Source organism: Suricata suricatta, chromosome 4 (genome assembly GCF_006229205.1).
Source record: "Suricata suricatta isolate VVHF042 chromosome 4, meerkat_22Aug2017_6uvM2_HiC, whole genome shotgun sequence".
NCBI lineage: Eukaryota > Metazoa > Chordata > Mammalia > Carnivora > Herpestidae > Suricata > Suricata suricatta.
This window is the reverse complement of record NC_043703.1, coordinates 10678260-10691564: the sequence shown is the minus strand read 5'-3', so window position 1 is coordinate 10691564 and position 13305 is coordinate 10678260. Positions and strand designations below refer to the sequence as shown.

The 13305-nt window shown below is 41.3% G+C and overlaps 1 protein-coding gene across 4 annotated transcripts in view; it reads left to right on the top strand.

Annotated features, from left to right (window-relative positions):
• PCCA (propionyl-CoA carboxylase subunit alpha) overlaps positions 1-13305 on the top strand; it is a 403439-nt gene that overhangs the window by 202560 nt on the left and 187574 nt on the right. For all 4 annotated transcript variants that reach the window (XR_003907575.1, XM_029936479.1, XM_029936480.1 and 1 more), the window contains one exon: positions 6214-6324. Coding sequence is in view for 3 of the 4 variants with exons in the window: in XM_029936479.1 (XP_029792339.1) it covers positions 6214-6324 (111 nt within the window). In the remaining variant the exon portion in view is untranslated. The remainder of the gene's footprint in view (positions 1-6213; positions 6325-13305) is intronic.

The following is a 13305-nucleotide window of genomic DNA, read 5'->3' as shown; positions in this document are numbered from 1 at the left end:
TTTTTTTTTTTTTTCCAGATTTTAATTTTTTCATTAAAGTTTGTTTAGAGAGCTCGAGAAGGGGAGGGACAGAGAAGGAGAGAGAGAATGAGAGAGAGAGAGAGAGAGAGAGAGAGAGAGAGAGAGAGAGAGAGAGAGAGAGAGAGAATATGAATCCCAAGCAGACTTCAGGCCTTTAGCACAGAGCCCAGTGTGGGGCTCGAACCCATGAACTGTGAGATAATAACTACAGCCCAAATTCAGAGCTGGATACTTAACCAACTGAGCCACCTAGGTGCCCCTGAAAGATTTTATTTTTAAGTAATCTTTACTGGGGGACCTGAACTTACAACCGAACACTTAACTGACTGAGCCAGCCAGGTGCCCGTCTCCCCCACTGATGCCCACGAAATCACCATGCCCTCTCTGCCTGTGAAATGTCTCTCAAGTCCAGCTGCTTTTCTCCGTGTGTAATGGCCAACGTCTTGCTGTGGTCTCAGGCCTTGCCGTTTTTCAGCATGTCTCCTGCAGTTGTCAGCTAATGGTTTTTCCTGTCTTCACCCTCACCCCTCCCCAGACCCCTTTCCAGTAACAGCCTGCACTGTTCCTGGAGCTCACACCTAGTCAGTCATTCCTGCCCTGTTTCAACCCTTCTGGTCGCTTTCAGGGAAGGGTAGAATGTTTGCATGACCGTCGGACCTGGATGCCCCGCTGCACTTCTCAGGGACACCGCTCTCTCCTTTGCTCGTGTTCTTCGGCCATAGTCCCCGTCTTCCGGTTCTCTCCATATGGAGACCTGGTGGTGACTGTTTGCTTTTGACCACAGTGAGAATTCTAGGTTCCTCCCTTATGTTACCCGTCCTTGTGTCCTTCTGTGTCTTTCTCTGTTTCTTTTCCCAGCTAGAATGATTTGCGAAAGTCACAGATACTTTCCTCTTCCTGGAATGCCACATGTCCTGCTGCCTATGCATAGAAGTCTCTTCTGGCAGCCATTCCTTTTTCTTCTTCAAAAGTGCTTTAGTTTTGTCTGTTTGTAAAACATACAACAAAGGGATTTAGTTCTCTTTCATAGCCCGACCTCTTTCAAGGAATCTTTTATTTTACTTTAATTATTTTTTTAATAGTTTATTGTCAAATTGGTTTCCATATAACACCCAGTGCTTCTCCCCACAAGTGCCCCCCACCATGACCATCACCCCCTCCGTCTCTCTCCCCCTTCAGTCCATGGTTCGTTTTCAGTATTCAGTAGTCTCCCTTGATCTGTGTCCCTCACTCTTCCCTGCTCTCTTTCCCCCTTCCTCTCCCCATGGTCCCCTGCCAGGTCTCTTTTGTTAGACCTATGAATGCAAACATATGGTATCTATCCTTCTCTGCCTGACTTATTTCGCTTAGCATGACACCCTCAGGGTCCATCCACTTTGCTACAAATGGCCATATTTCATTCTTCCTCATTGCCATGTAGTACTCCATTTTATATATATACCACATCTTCTTGATCCGTTCATCATTTGATGGACATTAGGCTCTTTCCATGATTTGACTATTGTAGAAAGTGCTGCTATGAACATTGGGGTACATGTGCTCCTATGCATCAGCATTTCTGTATCCCCTGGGTAAATCCCTAGCAGTGCTATTGCTGGGCCATAGGGGAGTTCTATTGATAGGTTTTTGAGGAACCTCCACACTGTTTTCTAGAGCGGCTGCACCAGTTTACATTCCCACCAACAGTGTAGGAGGGTGCCTGTCTCTCCACACCCTCGCCAGCATCTATAGTCTTTTGATTTGTTCATTTTAGCGAGGAGTCTTTTATTTTAAATTCTTGTTTACTGTGTTTGGCTTTCTAAGCACTCCGGAGCATGTTGCTTTCAGTTGCTCTTCATTTTCATCTACCCAAATATCACCTACAATATAGGCAGATGTCACATTTTTGCAATGATTTGTTAGGTATACTTATGTCATCAGAAGAAGTTTCTTACAACTTCCAATACTTTCCTCGTAGACATACACATACTTACAGCAGCCCTTCAACACATGAGTTGTTGAGTATTGGCTAAGTCATTACCCACAGAGCAAGATTGGGTTAAGTGTGCATTTGTTTGGGGCATGTGCTAGGAAAGATATTTATTAGGTAATTGTCTTTATGTGATAACTTCTTCCTTGGAAATTTATGTAGCTAAAGGAATAGCATTAATGTTTTAATTTGGAACTTTCTCTAAATGTTTTGCAGTAGTTTGGATAGATTGAAAATTGGCTTTTATAGTTTTTAGGCACTTGGTGCTTTCTTTGTAGGGAGCACATAGGCTCAGATTTTTGCACATGGTTGCTAACATTGTCTAGTATAAAGATATGCATAGAGAAATGCCTAGTTGGCTGGTTCAGAAATAGGAAATCATCTTGAAAAGTATGCCCTTCTCCCCCATATGTATACATGAGAGTCCAGGGTAACCTGCTTTAACAGAGATTCTTAAATATATTAGTATAAATAAGATAGAGTATTATTGACTTCTCATTTAACCGGCTGGCTGGTGTGTGGTTGATGGGGCAGGTTTGTGTCCTCCCCCACCCCCTGCCGTCACGTTGCTCTGCTTCACCTTCATTTCCAGGGCTGAGTTCCTGCCAAATCAGGAAGCCCATAGGAAGAAGGAGGGAAAGAAGCCCAGTAATTATTCTTTTCAAGTAAGCAGGGCTGGAGTTGGGTGCATTGCTCTGACTTCTGGCCCCTTGTCTGGGAAGTAGTCTGTCAGGTCGAGCTGTAAGACAGGAAGACAGGCTGTGTCTGTGGGGCTTTTTGTTTTGCTAAGACTCTATTACTGTGTAAAAAATGGAAATCACGTTTTCGATGAAACCCGCAGACTGTCATATTTTTAAACATATTGCTATTACAATTTCTGTTTTACTAAACTTGAGATAATTGATTCATTCTTTCTAGATCACAACTTCGTAGTTTTAAATCTTTTTTCCTTGTAATTTTTTTATTCTGTGACTGGTTACTGAAAAGTTCCCCCAAAACAGGTACCATTGCATTATAGTGTTTGCTCTCGTATTCTTTCCTGTGTGTGATATCTAATTACCACATGAGCAGTAGGTTTACGATAAATGTTGATAGGTATAGACTAATTTGCTCAGAATATCAACATTGTTAACAGCCTTACAGTGAATGTCTGCAACCTTTCTCAGGGAATAGCTTAGACTTTGTGGGTTCATATGGTTTCTGTTACAACTGATTGACTCTTAGAGCACACACACTGTATGTAAACACTGCTGTTTTCCAAAAAGGTTGATATACAAAAATAGGGGGTGGTCTGATTTGTGTGCCGAGTTTGCTGAATGCCGCCTAATAGGATGGCTGTGTTCTCTGGATAGAAAGAGGTATAAACCTTGGAGGAACTGGATTCCTCTAGGACATGAAACCGGAAGTTAGGGAGGGAGGTCAGTGCTGAGGCTTCAGAGGCAGTGCAGCTGCTGTTTGATGTGGGCTTTTTAAGTTTATTTATTTTGGCGGGGTGGTGGGGCAGCGAGAGAGGGAAAGAGAGAGAATCCCAAGCAGGCTCCGTATCTGCAGCATGAGCCCAGTGTGGGGATCGAACTCCTGAACTGTGAGATCATGACCTGAGCCAAAGACAAGAGTCAGATGCATAATGGCCTGGCCACTCAGGCTCCCCTGTCTGATGTTTATGAACTACGCATTGTCTGCTGCTGTGTCGCAGTTCTCAGATGAAAGGATGATAATGAGCACAGCATTGATGCACGTTCCTGAGCGCCTGGCATTGACTTAAGCATTACCTCTTTTGTACCTCATGACAGTAACGCAAAATAGGTCCTGCTGTGATCACCACTGTACACTTGAAACTGAAAAATTTGAGAGACGAAATAGCTTACCCAAGGTGAGAGGTGCTAAGCCTGAGTGTCTGATTCTTTGCTTACTTTGGAATTATTTTTATAAAAGTGAGCACTCTATTAAGACTTGAATAGCAAGATTAGAATCGGGCTTTCTGGGTTGGTTATGCAGCAGAATGTATGATGAGGATTGTGCCGTCCGTGATGGTGTGGATGAGCACGGACGTGGGTGAAGAAACTGGAAGGAATTAGCACACCTCCTGTTACTTCAGCTCTAGCACGCTCCCGTTCCTGCTCCTCTTGTGGAAGCCTGATGGAATTCCCGCTCCCCCCGGATTTGACATGCTTCTCATCTGCCCTTTTATTCTTCTTTACATCTTTGTAATCTGCGTGACCAAGATCAAATCCTCCCTTCATAAAGCCCTTCTGTCTCACAGAAGTCTCCTGATACCTTCCGAGTCCCTGGTGTGGCAGTTAGCTATTGTCACGGAACTTTGTAGTGGTCCTTGTGTCCCCGCTCGGTGTTTCCTGCTGGATCACAAGCTGTTCTTTTCTTTTCTTTTCTTTTTTTCTTCTTTCTCTTTTTTCTCCCTCTCCTCCTTTCTTACTACTCATTGAAGTGTACTTGACATGAAATGAACTTCTCATATTTATTCAGTTTGGTGAGTTTTGAGATATGTATTCACCTGTGAAACCATCACCACAATCAAGATGCTGAACATTTCTATCACCTCCAAAAATTTCCTCCTTGCCTTCGGAGTCCTCTCTCTATCCCTGTCCCAGCGCAGCCAGGTGATCTGCTTTGTGTCAATGTAGGTTGTTTAGCCTTTCAGAAATTTTATATTACCGGACTCCTACAGTAGTCTTTTTTTTTAATTTTAATGTTTTATTATTTAATTTTGAGAAAGAGTGACAGAACATAAATGGGGGAGGAACAGAGAGAGAGAGACACAAAATCAGAAGCAGGCTCCAGGCTCTGAGCTGTCAGCACAGAGCCTGATGCAGGGCCCAAACCCACGAACTGTGAGATCATGACCCAAGCCGAAGTTGGCAGCTTAACTGACTGAGCCAGCCAGGTGTCCATACAGTGTCTTTTCAAATTCAGCATAATTATTTCGAGATTCATCCTTTGGTGTTTAGTAACCCCTGTCTTTTGTTGCTAAATAGAATTTCATTGTATGGACAAACCACATTTTGCTAATTCATTTACCTGTTGATGGACATTTAGATTGTTTCCAGTTTTGACTATTGCAAATAAAGTAATAACCTATGTGTCTAAGTGTTTGGATCAGTTACTTAGGAGAGACTTGTCTGAACTGTATGTGTGAGTGTATGTTTAAGTCTTTAAGAAACTGCCAAGCAGTTTGAAAATATCTGTGCCATTTATATCCTCACCATAGGGTGTGACAATTCTACTGTTCCATGTCCACATTGATATGTGATATTTCTGTCTTCTCACTGTTAGCCACCTAAATTGGTTTTGGGGGGCATCTCATTGTATTTATTTGATGATAGCAATGTTGAACAACTTTTTAAAAAATGTTTTATTTATTTTTGAGAGTGTACAAATGGGGAAGGGTCAGAGAGAGGAGGATAGAGCATCCAAAGCAGGCTCTGCACTGACAGCAGTGAGCCTGATGTGGGGCTCAAACTCACGAACCCTGAGATCATGACCTGAGCTGAAGTCAGATGTTCAACTGACTGAGACACCCAGACACTCTGAAGAACTTTTCATTTGTGTATTTTCTTTTGTGAAACATGTTCACATCCTTTGCCATTTTTTACATTGTCATCTTATTGTGCTGTAAGCATTCTTTATATATTCTGGATAGAAGTTCTTTGATACAGGTGCTGTGTACATTTTCTCTGCCTGTGGCTTGCCATTTCATTTACTTAACTGTATCTTTTGAAGCAGACTTCTAAATTTTGATGAAGTACAATTTTTTTTTTATGGCTCATGGTTTTTGTGTATTACCTAAGAATCTGTTGCCTACCTCAAGATACCAGATCTTTCTCCTGAGTTTCCCGTAGTCTTATAGTTTTAGGTTTGTGATCCAATTTGGGTTAATTTTTGTGTATGGAATGTGTTAACAGTTGAAGTTTGTCCTCTTTTTTCCCAAATGGACATCTAGTTGTACTAGTACGATTTACTGAAAAGACATTTATTTCCCTACTGAATTGGCTTGGCAGCCCCAAGCTTCTCAGGATTTCACTTAGTGTTTTATTGCTGCCACAGATTCAGACCTTTTTTGTTACTTGAAGTCAAAGAGATGGATAATCTTGCCTAGTTCTTGCTAGGTCATAAGACACATATGATAAATTTTTCCAGATAATAAGACTTAGATTTTTAACTGACTCATTGTTCTCTAATTCCATCTGATATCTTTTTATTTTTAGGTGTTACACATAATATTGCATTACTTCGAGAGGTGATAATCAACTCACGTTTTATAGAAGGAGACATCAACACTAAATTTCTTTCCGATGTGTATCCTGATGGCTTTAAAGGTTTGTATGCATTGAAATATTTTACTGTATTAAAGTTATTACTTTTATACTTTATTATAATGGATAATTTTCTGCTTTGAAATTAAAGCCTTTGGTCTATCCTGTACTTGATTTAAATTAACAGAGTATCCTAGACTATTGACATTCATGATTTTGAGTATTCATCAATAACTCATGAATGTGCAGCAATCATTATTTTGTTGAGTGAGAAATTCAACTGTAATGAATGTTTTGGACTCTTTTCTCTGCTGCCTTGCTATAGTTTAACCTCTAGCCTCATCAAGAGAAAAGATCAGAATTCTGTTTTCAGGATTTCCATGTGCTTTTATGTCTGCTTGGCTAATGCATCTGCGATGGTGATGTGTCATGAAATAGTAGGCAGAAGGAGGCAACAGGCGAAAACTTGAGGGGATGTTTAGCGCAGACGTGCTTGCATACATACGTTTGTAGGTATGTCCGTGTGCATAGACGGTGTTAGATCCCATTTCCATGGAGAAGAAAATGAGGCGTTTAAAGTTTTTAATTGAAGTTCATTACTATGTGCTATATATTTAGCAGCAGAAAATGTTGCACATTCTCAAGGGAACTCAGAAATTTACTTAAAACTTAACATTGCCATTTTCTGTGATAAAATTAATATATTACATTTCTGTTTTGATAGGGAATTATCAGCTTGGACACTGTAATTCTGTTAATGCTTATACAAGATAGGAACAGAGTTTTAAAAATTGTTAGAAGTTGTGAGAAGGACCATTAGCAATTATTTAATCTCAATTAGTTAATCTCTATTTTCCATGTGAGGAAACCAAAGCCCAGAGAGCTTGATAAGATTAAATGACCATAGTGTCATAAAGCCAGACACTGAACTTAGAGTTCCCACTGCCTGTTTCAGTACTCATTCAATTGTGCCAGGATTCAAAATCACAAATTATACAGGTTTTCAGAGTATGTGGTATGTTGTTGTTGTAGAATACCAGAAGCACATTAAAAGCACACACCTAGCTTTGCCATGCTTCATATGGACCTCCTCTTGTCTGTCCTCACATTATTCTCAGGTCAGTCCTTCTCTGAATGGCTACTATCGCCTGTTCTTCAGGTTACTCCCTTGCCTCCTTCCAGTTTTCCCTAGAGCAGGTATCTGATATTTTAAACTGTATCATCTTTGATTGTTTGATATATGTGCCTGAAAAAGACAGCAGGAAGTGGCTACTGAAGTTAATCCAGAATCTTCTCCATATGTTTGAGGCCGGGTCATTTTGTCCCTTTGGGATTACCCGTATGCTTCCCATCTGTCCAGCTATCCTAAGCACTGTCCACAGGCAAGGACGTGTTTTTAGGACTGCATTACAATTTTCTATTCTATGTGTTTATTATCCCAAATACATTTGTGGTCAAGGACAGTGTTAGTAAAGGCTCCCGGGCTGACCCTTGGAATGACTGTGTTTAAAAACTAGGATCACAGGAATATATTCTTCATGTCTGCTCAGTACATTCTCATGTTGAAAAGCTGCTGTCCATTATTTGAAAAATAAATGAAAACTGAGGAAGATGTTATTTTATTTTATTATTATTTTGCCTCTGGAGTAAAGGGAAAATGAGGAGGAAGGTATTTTAAGAACTGTAATTTCAGGTGACCTGTAATGAATATTTTGGACTTTTTTCTCTATGGCCTTGCTATAGTTTAACCTTTAACCCCATCAGAAGCAAAGATCAGAATTATTTTTCTCTTCTAAAAAGTTGCGGATTTTTAACAAAAATTGGATTCAACACAAGTAATATACTATTAATTATACCTTTCTCCTTTCCATTGAATTTAGTCAAATTTAGTATTTCTATTCCTTTAAAAGTGACGTAACCAAATCAATAGGAGTTCGCTCCTTGGTGAGTCACAGGTAGAACCCCCACCATGGTTTCTGTGGCTCAGAGCTGTGCAACAGGATAATAAAATAAAATAAAGGAAACTTGATGTGCAGCAAATGAGGAGATCATGGGGAATAACTTCCAGAGCTGTGACTCTCTGAGCAAGGGTGAATTGGTTACTTTTATTTGGGGTTAGGATGAATATTTAGACAGGGAGCCTCGTCTTTGTATGTAAAGGCAGACTTAAGGTCTAATATGTGCCATAAGGAAACAAACCTATAGACACGTTTTTTGTTATGTAAATGAGGCTTGTTCCTCCTTTGGCGGAGATTTTAGTATAATGAGGTAAAGGTAACTGTCAGTCATTCCATTGCCCATCTGTGCAGGTGCAAGTTGGGGGCAGTGGGCAGTGGGGTGGTCTGGGTGGTCCGACTGGCTGGTACTCTTTGGGCAGTTGTTATTGCTTAAGGGGTAGTTTCGGTTCCCATCACAGACCATAGGGTCCTTTGGCTGAGTTAAGAGATAAGCTGGAAAGAAGAGTGTAAGGAAAAATGGGGACCGAGGTTGGTGAGCACAAGCAGGTGGGCAGTGAAGGTCATGTCTTGGGGTCTAGCTGGTAACAGTGGTAACATGAAATTTGGACTGTAGTGTTGCCTTTGCGAATTCAGTCATTAAAATCATTCAACAAATAATTGGTGTAGGCTCTAGAAGAAAATGGAAAACAAATTATATAGTTTCCCTGCACTTAAGGAGCTTATATCACAAGGGTAATAAATATGTAAAGAACTGACCCCAGAGAAAAACCACTTCCGATTCAGAGGATCAAGGATGGCTTCAAGGATGAGGCAGCATTTATACCATTGTAGCACCCCTCCAAGGACTACCTGGGGGTGCTGCTCATCTGTGCCCAGTCCATCCTCTCTGATGTGATGACTGTAGTTTGAAATCAGCCTTGGAGAAAGTATCTACAGTGAGGAAACCTGCACACTCGTGCGTTTCTTCTCCCTTCACTCCTGAGTTGATTGTTAATCAGTCACCAGCATCCCAGTGCCTGGTCCTTTAACGTGAGTATACAAAGGAGAAGGCTTACCGTGTAGGGAGGAAGACCTAGGAGAATCGCTGAGGACAGGCGGCGGTGCTGTGGTAGAACTCTTATAGGAGTCAAATAACAGAACTTGTTGAAAAATGGGAAGAACATTTAAAGACATTAAATTTAGAGGAGAAAGACTGTAAAACCTCTGATTTTTAGAAGTGTTTTCAGCAAAGTGAAAGGTGGGATGGTCACTTTTAAGAACCAAATTACTGATCCTAAGGAATAAATGGAAATTTCTCAAAATATGGAGTTAAAAGGTAAAGAAAATGAAATAATGAAAGAAGTGAAATAAGAGACGTGGAGGGACAGTCTAAGAGATTTGTACATATATAACAGTTTCATGAAGACAGACAAATAAAGGAAGGTTAATTTTAAATTATAGGGGAGATTTGTTTTTTTCACTGTTCTTCAGAAAACCTCAATGTGTTTTTGCAAAGATTCACTGAGTTACAGACAAGATTAATGAAAAAAAAGTAACTCTTCTAGGTATATCAAGAACAAAAATCCTTAAAGCTTCTAGAAAGAAAAAAGAAAGCACCTAGTTATATGCAGAGAATGTAGAATGAGATCATCTTCAGAGTCCATAAGCTGGAAATTAGAAAATCTTAAAACATCTGCTTCATTAGAAAGTACTTGACCCAAAAAGTATTATACCCAACTAGCATATCTTCCATTTCTCAATTATGAAAACAGATTTTATTTATTAAAAAATTTTTAAGTTTATTTTGACAGAGAGAGAGAGAAAGAGAGAGAGAAACAGTGAGAGTGGGGGAGGGGCAGAGAGAGGGAGACGGAGAACACCAAGCAGGCTGAGTGCTGCCAGTGCAGAGCCTGGCACGGGGCTGGAACCCACAAAACCGTGAGATCATGAGCTGAGCCAAAACCAAGAGTTGGACGCTTAACCAACTGAGCCACCCAGGAGCCATGAAAAGAGAGTTTAAAATAAATATTCAGAAATATGTCATTTTATATATATATATATATATATATATATATATATATATATATCTTTTGAGGAAATTAACTGATGAAAGTGCTTTAATCAATTTGAAATAAAGATGACAGGTTAACAATACACATTTTTTCCTAACCATTGAATTGAAGTTTTTACTATTTTTATTTTTACCATTTATTTTTAAGTAGGCTCTACACCCATTGTGGGCCTTGAGCTCATGACCCGGAGATCAAGAGTTGCATGTTCCACTGACTGAGCCAGCCAGGTGCTCTGAATCTGAATTGAGGTGTTTTTTGTTTGTTTTAAGACACAAGCACATAAGGAAAAAAGAGAGGAGATAGCATTCTGGAAAATGAAGAACCAAAAGATGATTCTTAATTGACTTAGCAACCTAAGGAAGTTGAATCTCAATTTGACGGTGTGAAAAACGGGAAGTTGCTCATTACCACCACGGAACCCTTCAATAGTCTAAGCCCTCATTTAAGTTTCAGGAAGCTTAGGAAATTTCTAAAGGGAGGACTATTGGTTTAAAAATCTCTGGTAAAATTTTCCATATTCCCTCCTTCACTCTTTAGAGCAGGGTGGCTCTCTCCTCCACCCTGCCAAAGACTTTGAGATTCTTCTCTGTGGAGAATAAGATGCTGCTCCCTGCTCCAGGGGCACCAGGCAGCTGGACAGGATTGAGTGAACGTGGACATACTGAATGTGGTGACACCCTTCTCCCAACCGTGTTCCCCACTTGGTTCGCAGAGGACTGACGGGCAGACAGGTGCTCCCAGGCACAGTAGCGGAATATCCTTCTCTGAGAAATCTCACTGGCCAGAAAGAGGTGCCCTAAAGCCCCCCAGTCCATGAGGCCTGCGCATGAAGCAAACGGTCAGCAAAGCCACCTCCCACAAAGAGAGAACGTGCATAGCTCCGGATCAGGACATCTGTCAGCATCATTTACTACGACACTACTTTGAAAGGGAATCCCCAGATGACTGTTAAAAATAGATGATAGAACTAAAGCCACTTAGGAGAACACTGATCAGGCTTCTGAAAAACTGGGTCATGCACACGGGGTGATAATAGCATGAGGATCACAGAGGTGTATCACAGACCTGCGGGCGCTACTGTGTGATTGGACTTACACGTAGTAGCTGCCAACTTCATGAGTAAGGGCAGGAGAGCCTAAACATTGCTTGAAGCTTGGGGGTTTTGTTGGAAATTCTCCCCCCACACTCCCCAACTCCCACAAAGGCTAAGAAGGGAGGGATAATTGTGAGGAAGGTGTTTTTCTCCTTTCTTTCATAAATACATAGTGAACCTGTTAGGTTAAAGGTAGTGTTTAGGGTCTGGGGATACTGAAAAGTATTTATTATTATTATTATTTTAATGTTTAGTTTTGAGACAGAGAGCAAGGGGGAAGGATAGAGGATTTGAAGCAGGCTCTGTGCTGACAGCAGGGAGCCTGATGCAGAGCTCAAACTCATAAACTGTGAGATCATGATCTGAACCAAAGTCTGACACTTAACTGAGCCACCCAGGTGCCCCCTGGAAAGTATTTTTAAAAAGCCTGAGGGGTTTTAAAAAATATATTTTAATGTTTATTTTTGAGAGAGAAAGCGAGCGAGCATGCATGTACAGGGGAGGGTCAGAGAGAGGGAGACCCAGAATCCAAAACAGGCTCCAGGCTCTGAGCTGTCAGCACAGAGCCTGATGTGGGGCTCGAACCCACATACTCGTGACCTGAGCTGAAGTCAGACACTTCACTGAGCCACCTGGGTGCCCCTAGAAAAGCCTACGAGGGGTTTTAAATCAAGAGCTTTTTTCCAACCATGTCTTCTGCAGAGAGTACAGTAGAGATTTCAAGCCTAAATGCTCTTGAAGCTTTCAAAAGATGGGTTTGAAGAACGCTTAGAATTCCTCCCAGGCTAGGGTTCAAACTTTTACGTGGAAGTGACTCACTGCTGTTGCTCTCGCTGGAGTGTGTGAGGCTGCATATGTCCTTGTGTGCCAGGCTGGAGGTTCTCGGTCTTTCTGCCACCTCACTCTTCGGACTCCACAGAGTCCCAGGGTCATGCTTGTGAATCTTCTCAATCAGGGTTGGCAGAGGTGAAAAAACAAGGGTGAGGTTGCCGTGTACTCTTAGTTTACCTTCACACTTGAGAAAGGGATAGGAAGAATCTAAAAGAATTTAAATACACTTTGTGTCCCAGAGTCCTAGGTGCTCAGGATTCATCGGTAAGCAGAAACACGTGCTGCCCGAGTGGGGTTGGCATCGCCAGGAGTTAGCAGGCAGCATGTGTTCCCAGCTCCTCACGACAACTCTGCAGGTGTATGCTGATCTGAACCCGCTCACAAACAGTACAGTGCACTTGCCTTAGCTTGTTCACCTAAGGCTGGGAAGTGAATCAGGCTTGTCTCGATTCCACACCAAACTAGCACACCAACCCTATGGCCCGAGCTGCTCTCCTCTTGCCTGGACTCAGAACAGCCTTGTACTCCCTCCTGCTGCCATTGCACTTTCTAATTCATCTTCACTCAGCTGCCAGAGTTCACTTTTAGAACCAAATCCTATCCCCCCGTTCCTTACTTCAAAAGCCCTCAGTGAATGAATGGCTAAGCAAATAGCACTATACCCATGTTATAGAATACTACTCAGTGTGAGAATGGAGGAGGCTCTGATTCACTCAAAAGCATGGGCAAACTCAGAAATATTGGTGCAGAAGAAGCCAGACATGAAGAGTACTTGCTATTTGGTTCCATTGAAATGAAACTAGAAAAGAATGTAATTGCTTGAGGTCAGGGAGGGAAAGGAGGTGCAGAGGTATTGATTGGAAAAAGATGCAAAGGAGCATTTTGGATTAATGGAAAATTCAATATAGATGGTTGTGGTGTTTGTATGGGCATACACATTTGTCAAAACTCAGTTGAGTCGCTCATTTAAAATGGACCCATTTATTACATGCAAATTGTACCTCAAAGTTAAAAAAAATTTTCTTAATGGAATTCATTACAATTAGAATAAAACAAAAAGTGATGGCTTTCAGAAAAAGTAGGTGCTAAAAAGGTTTTGGCTGAAAATTCG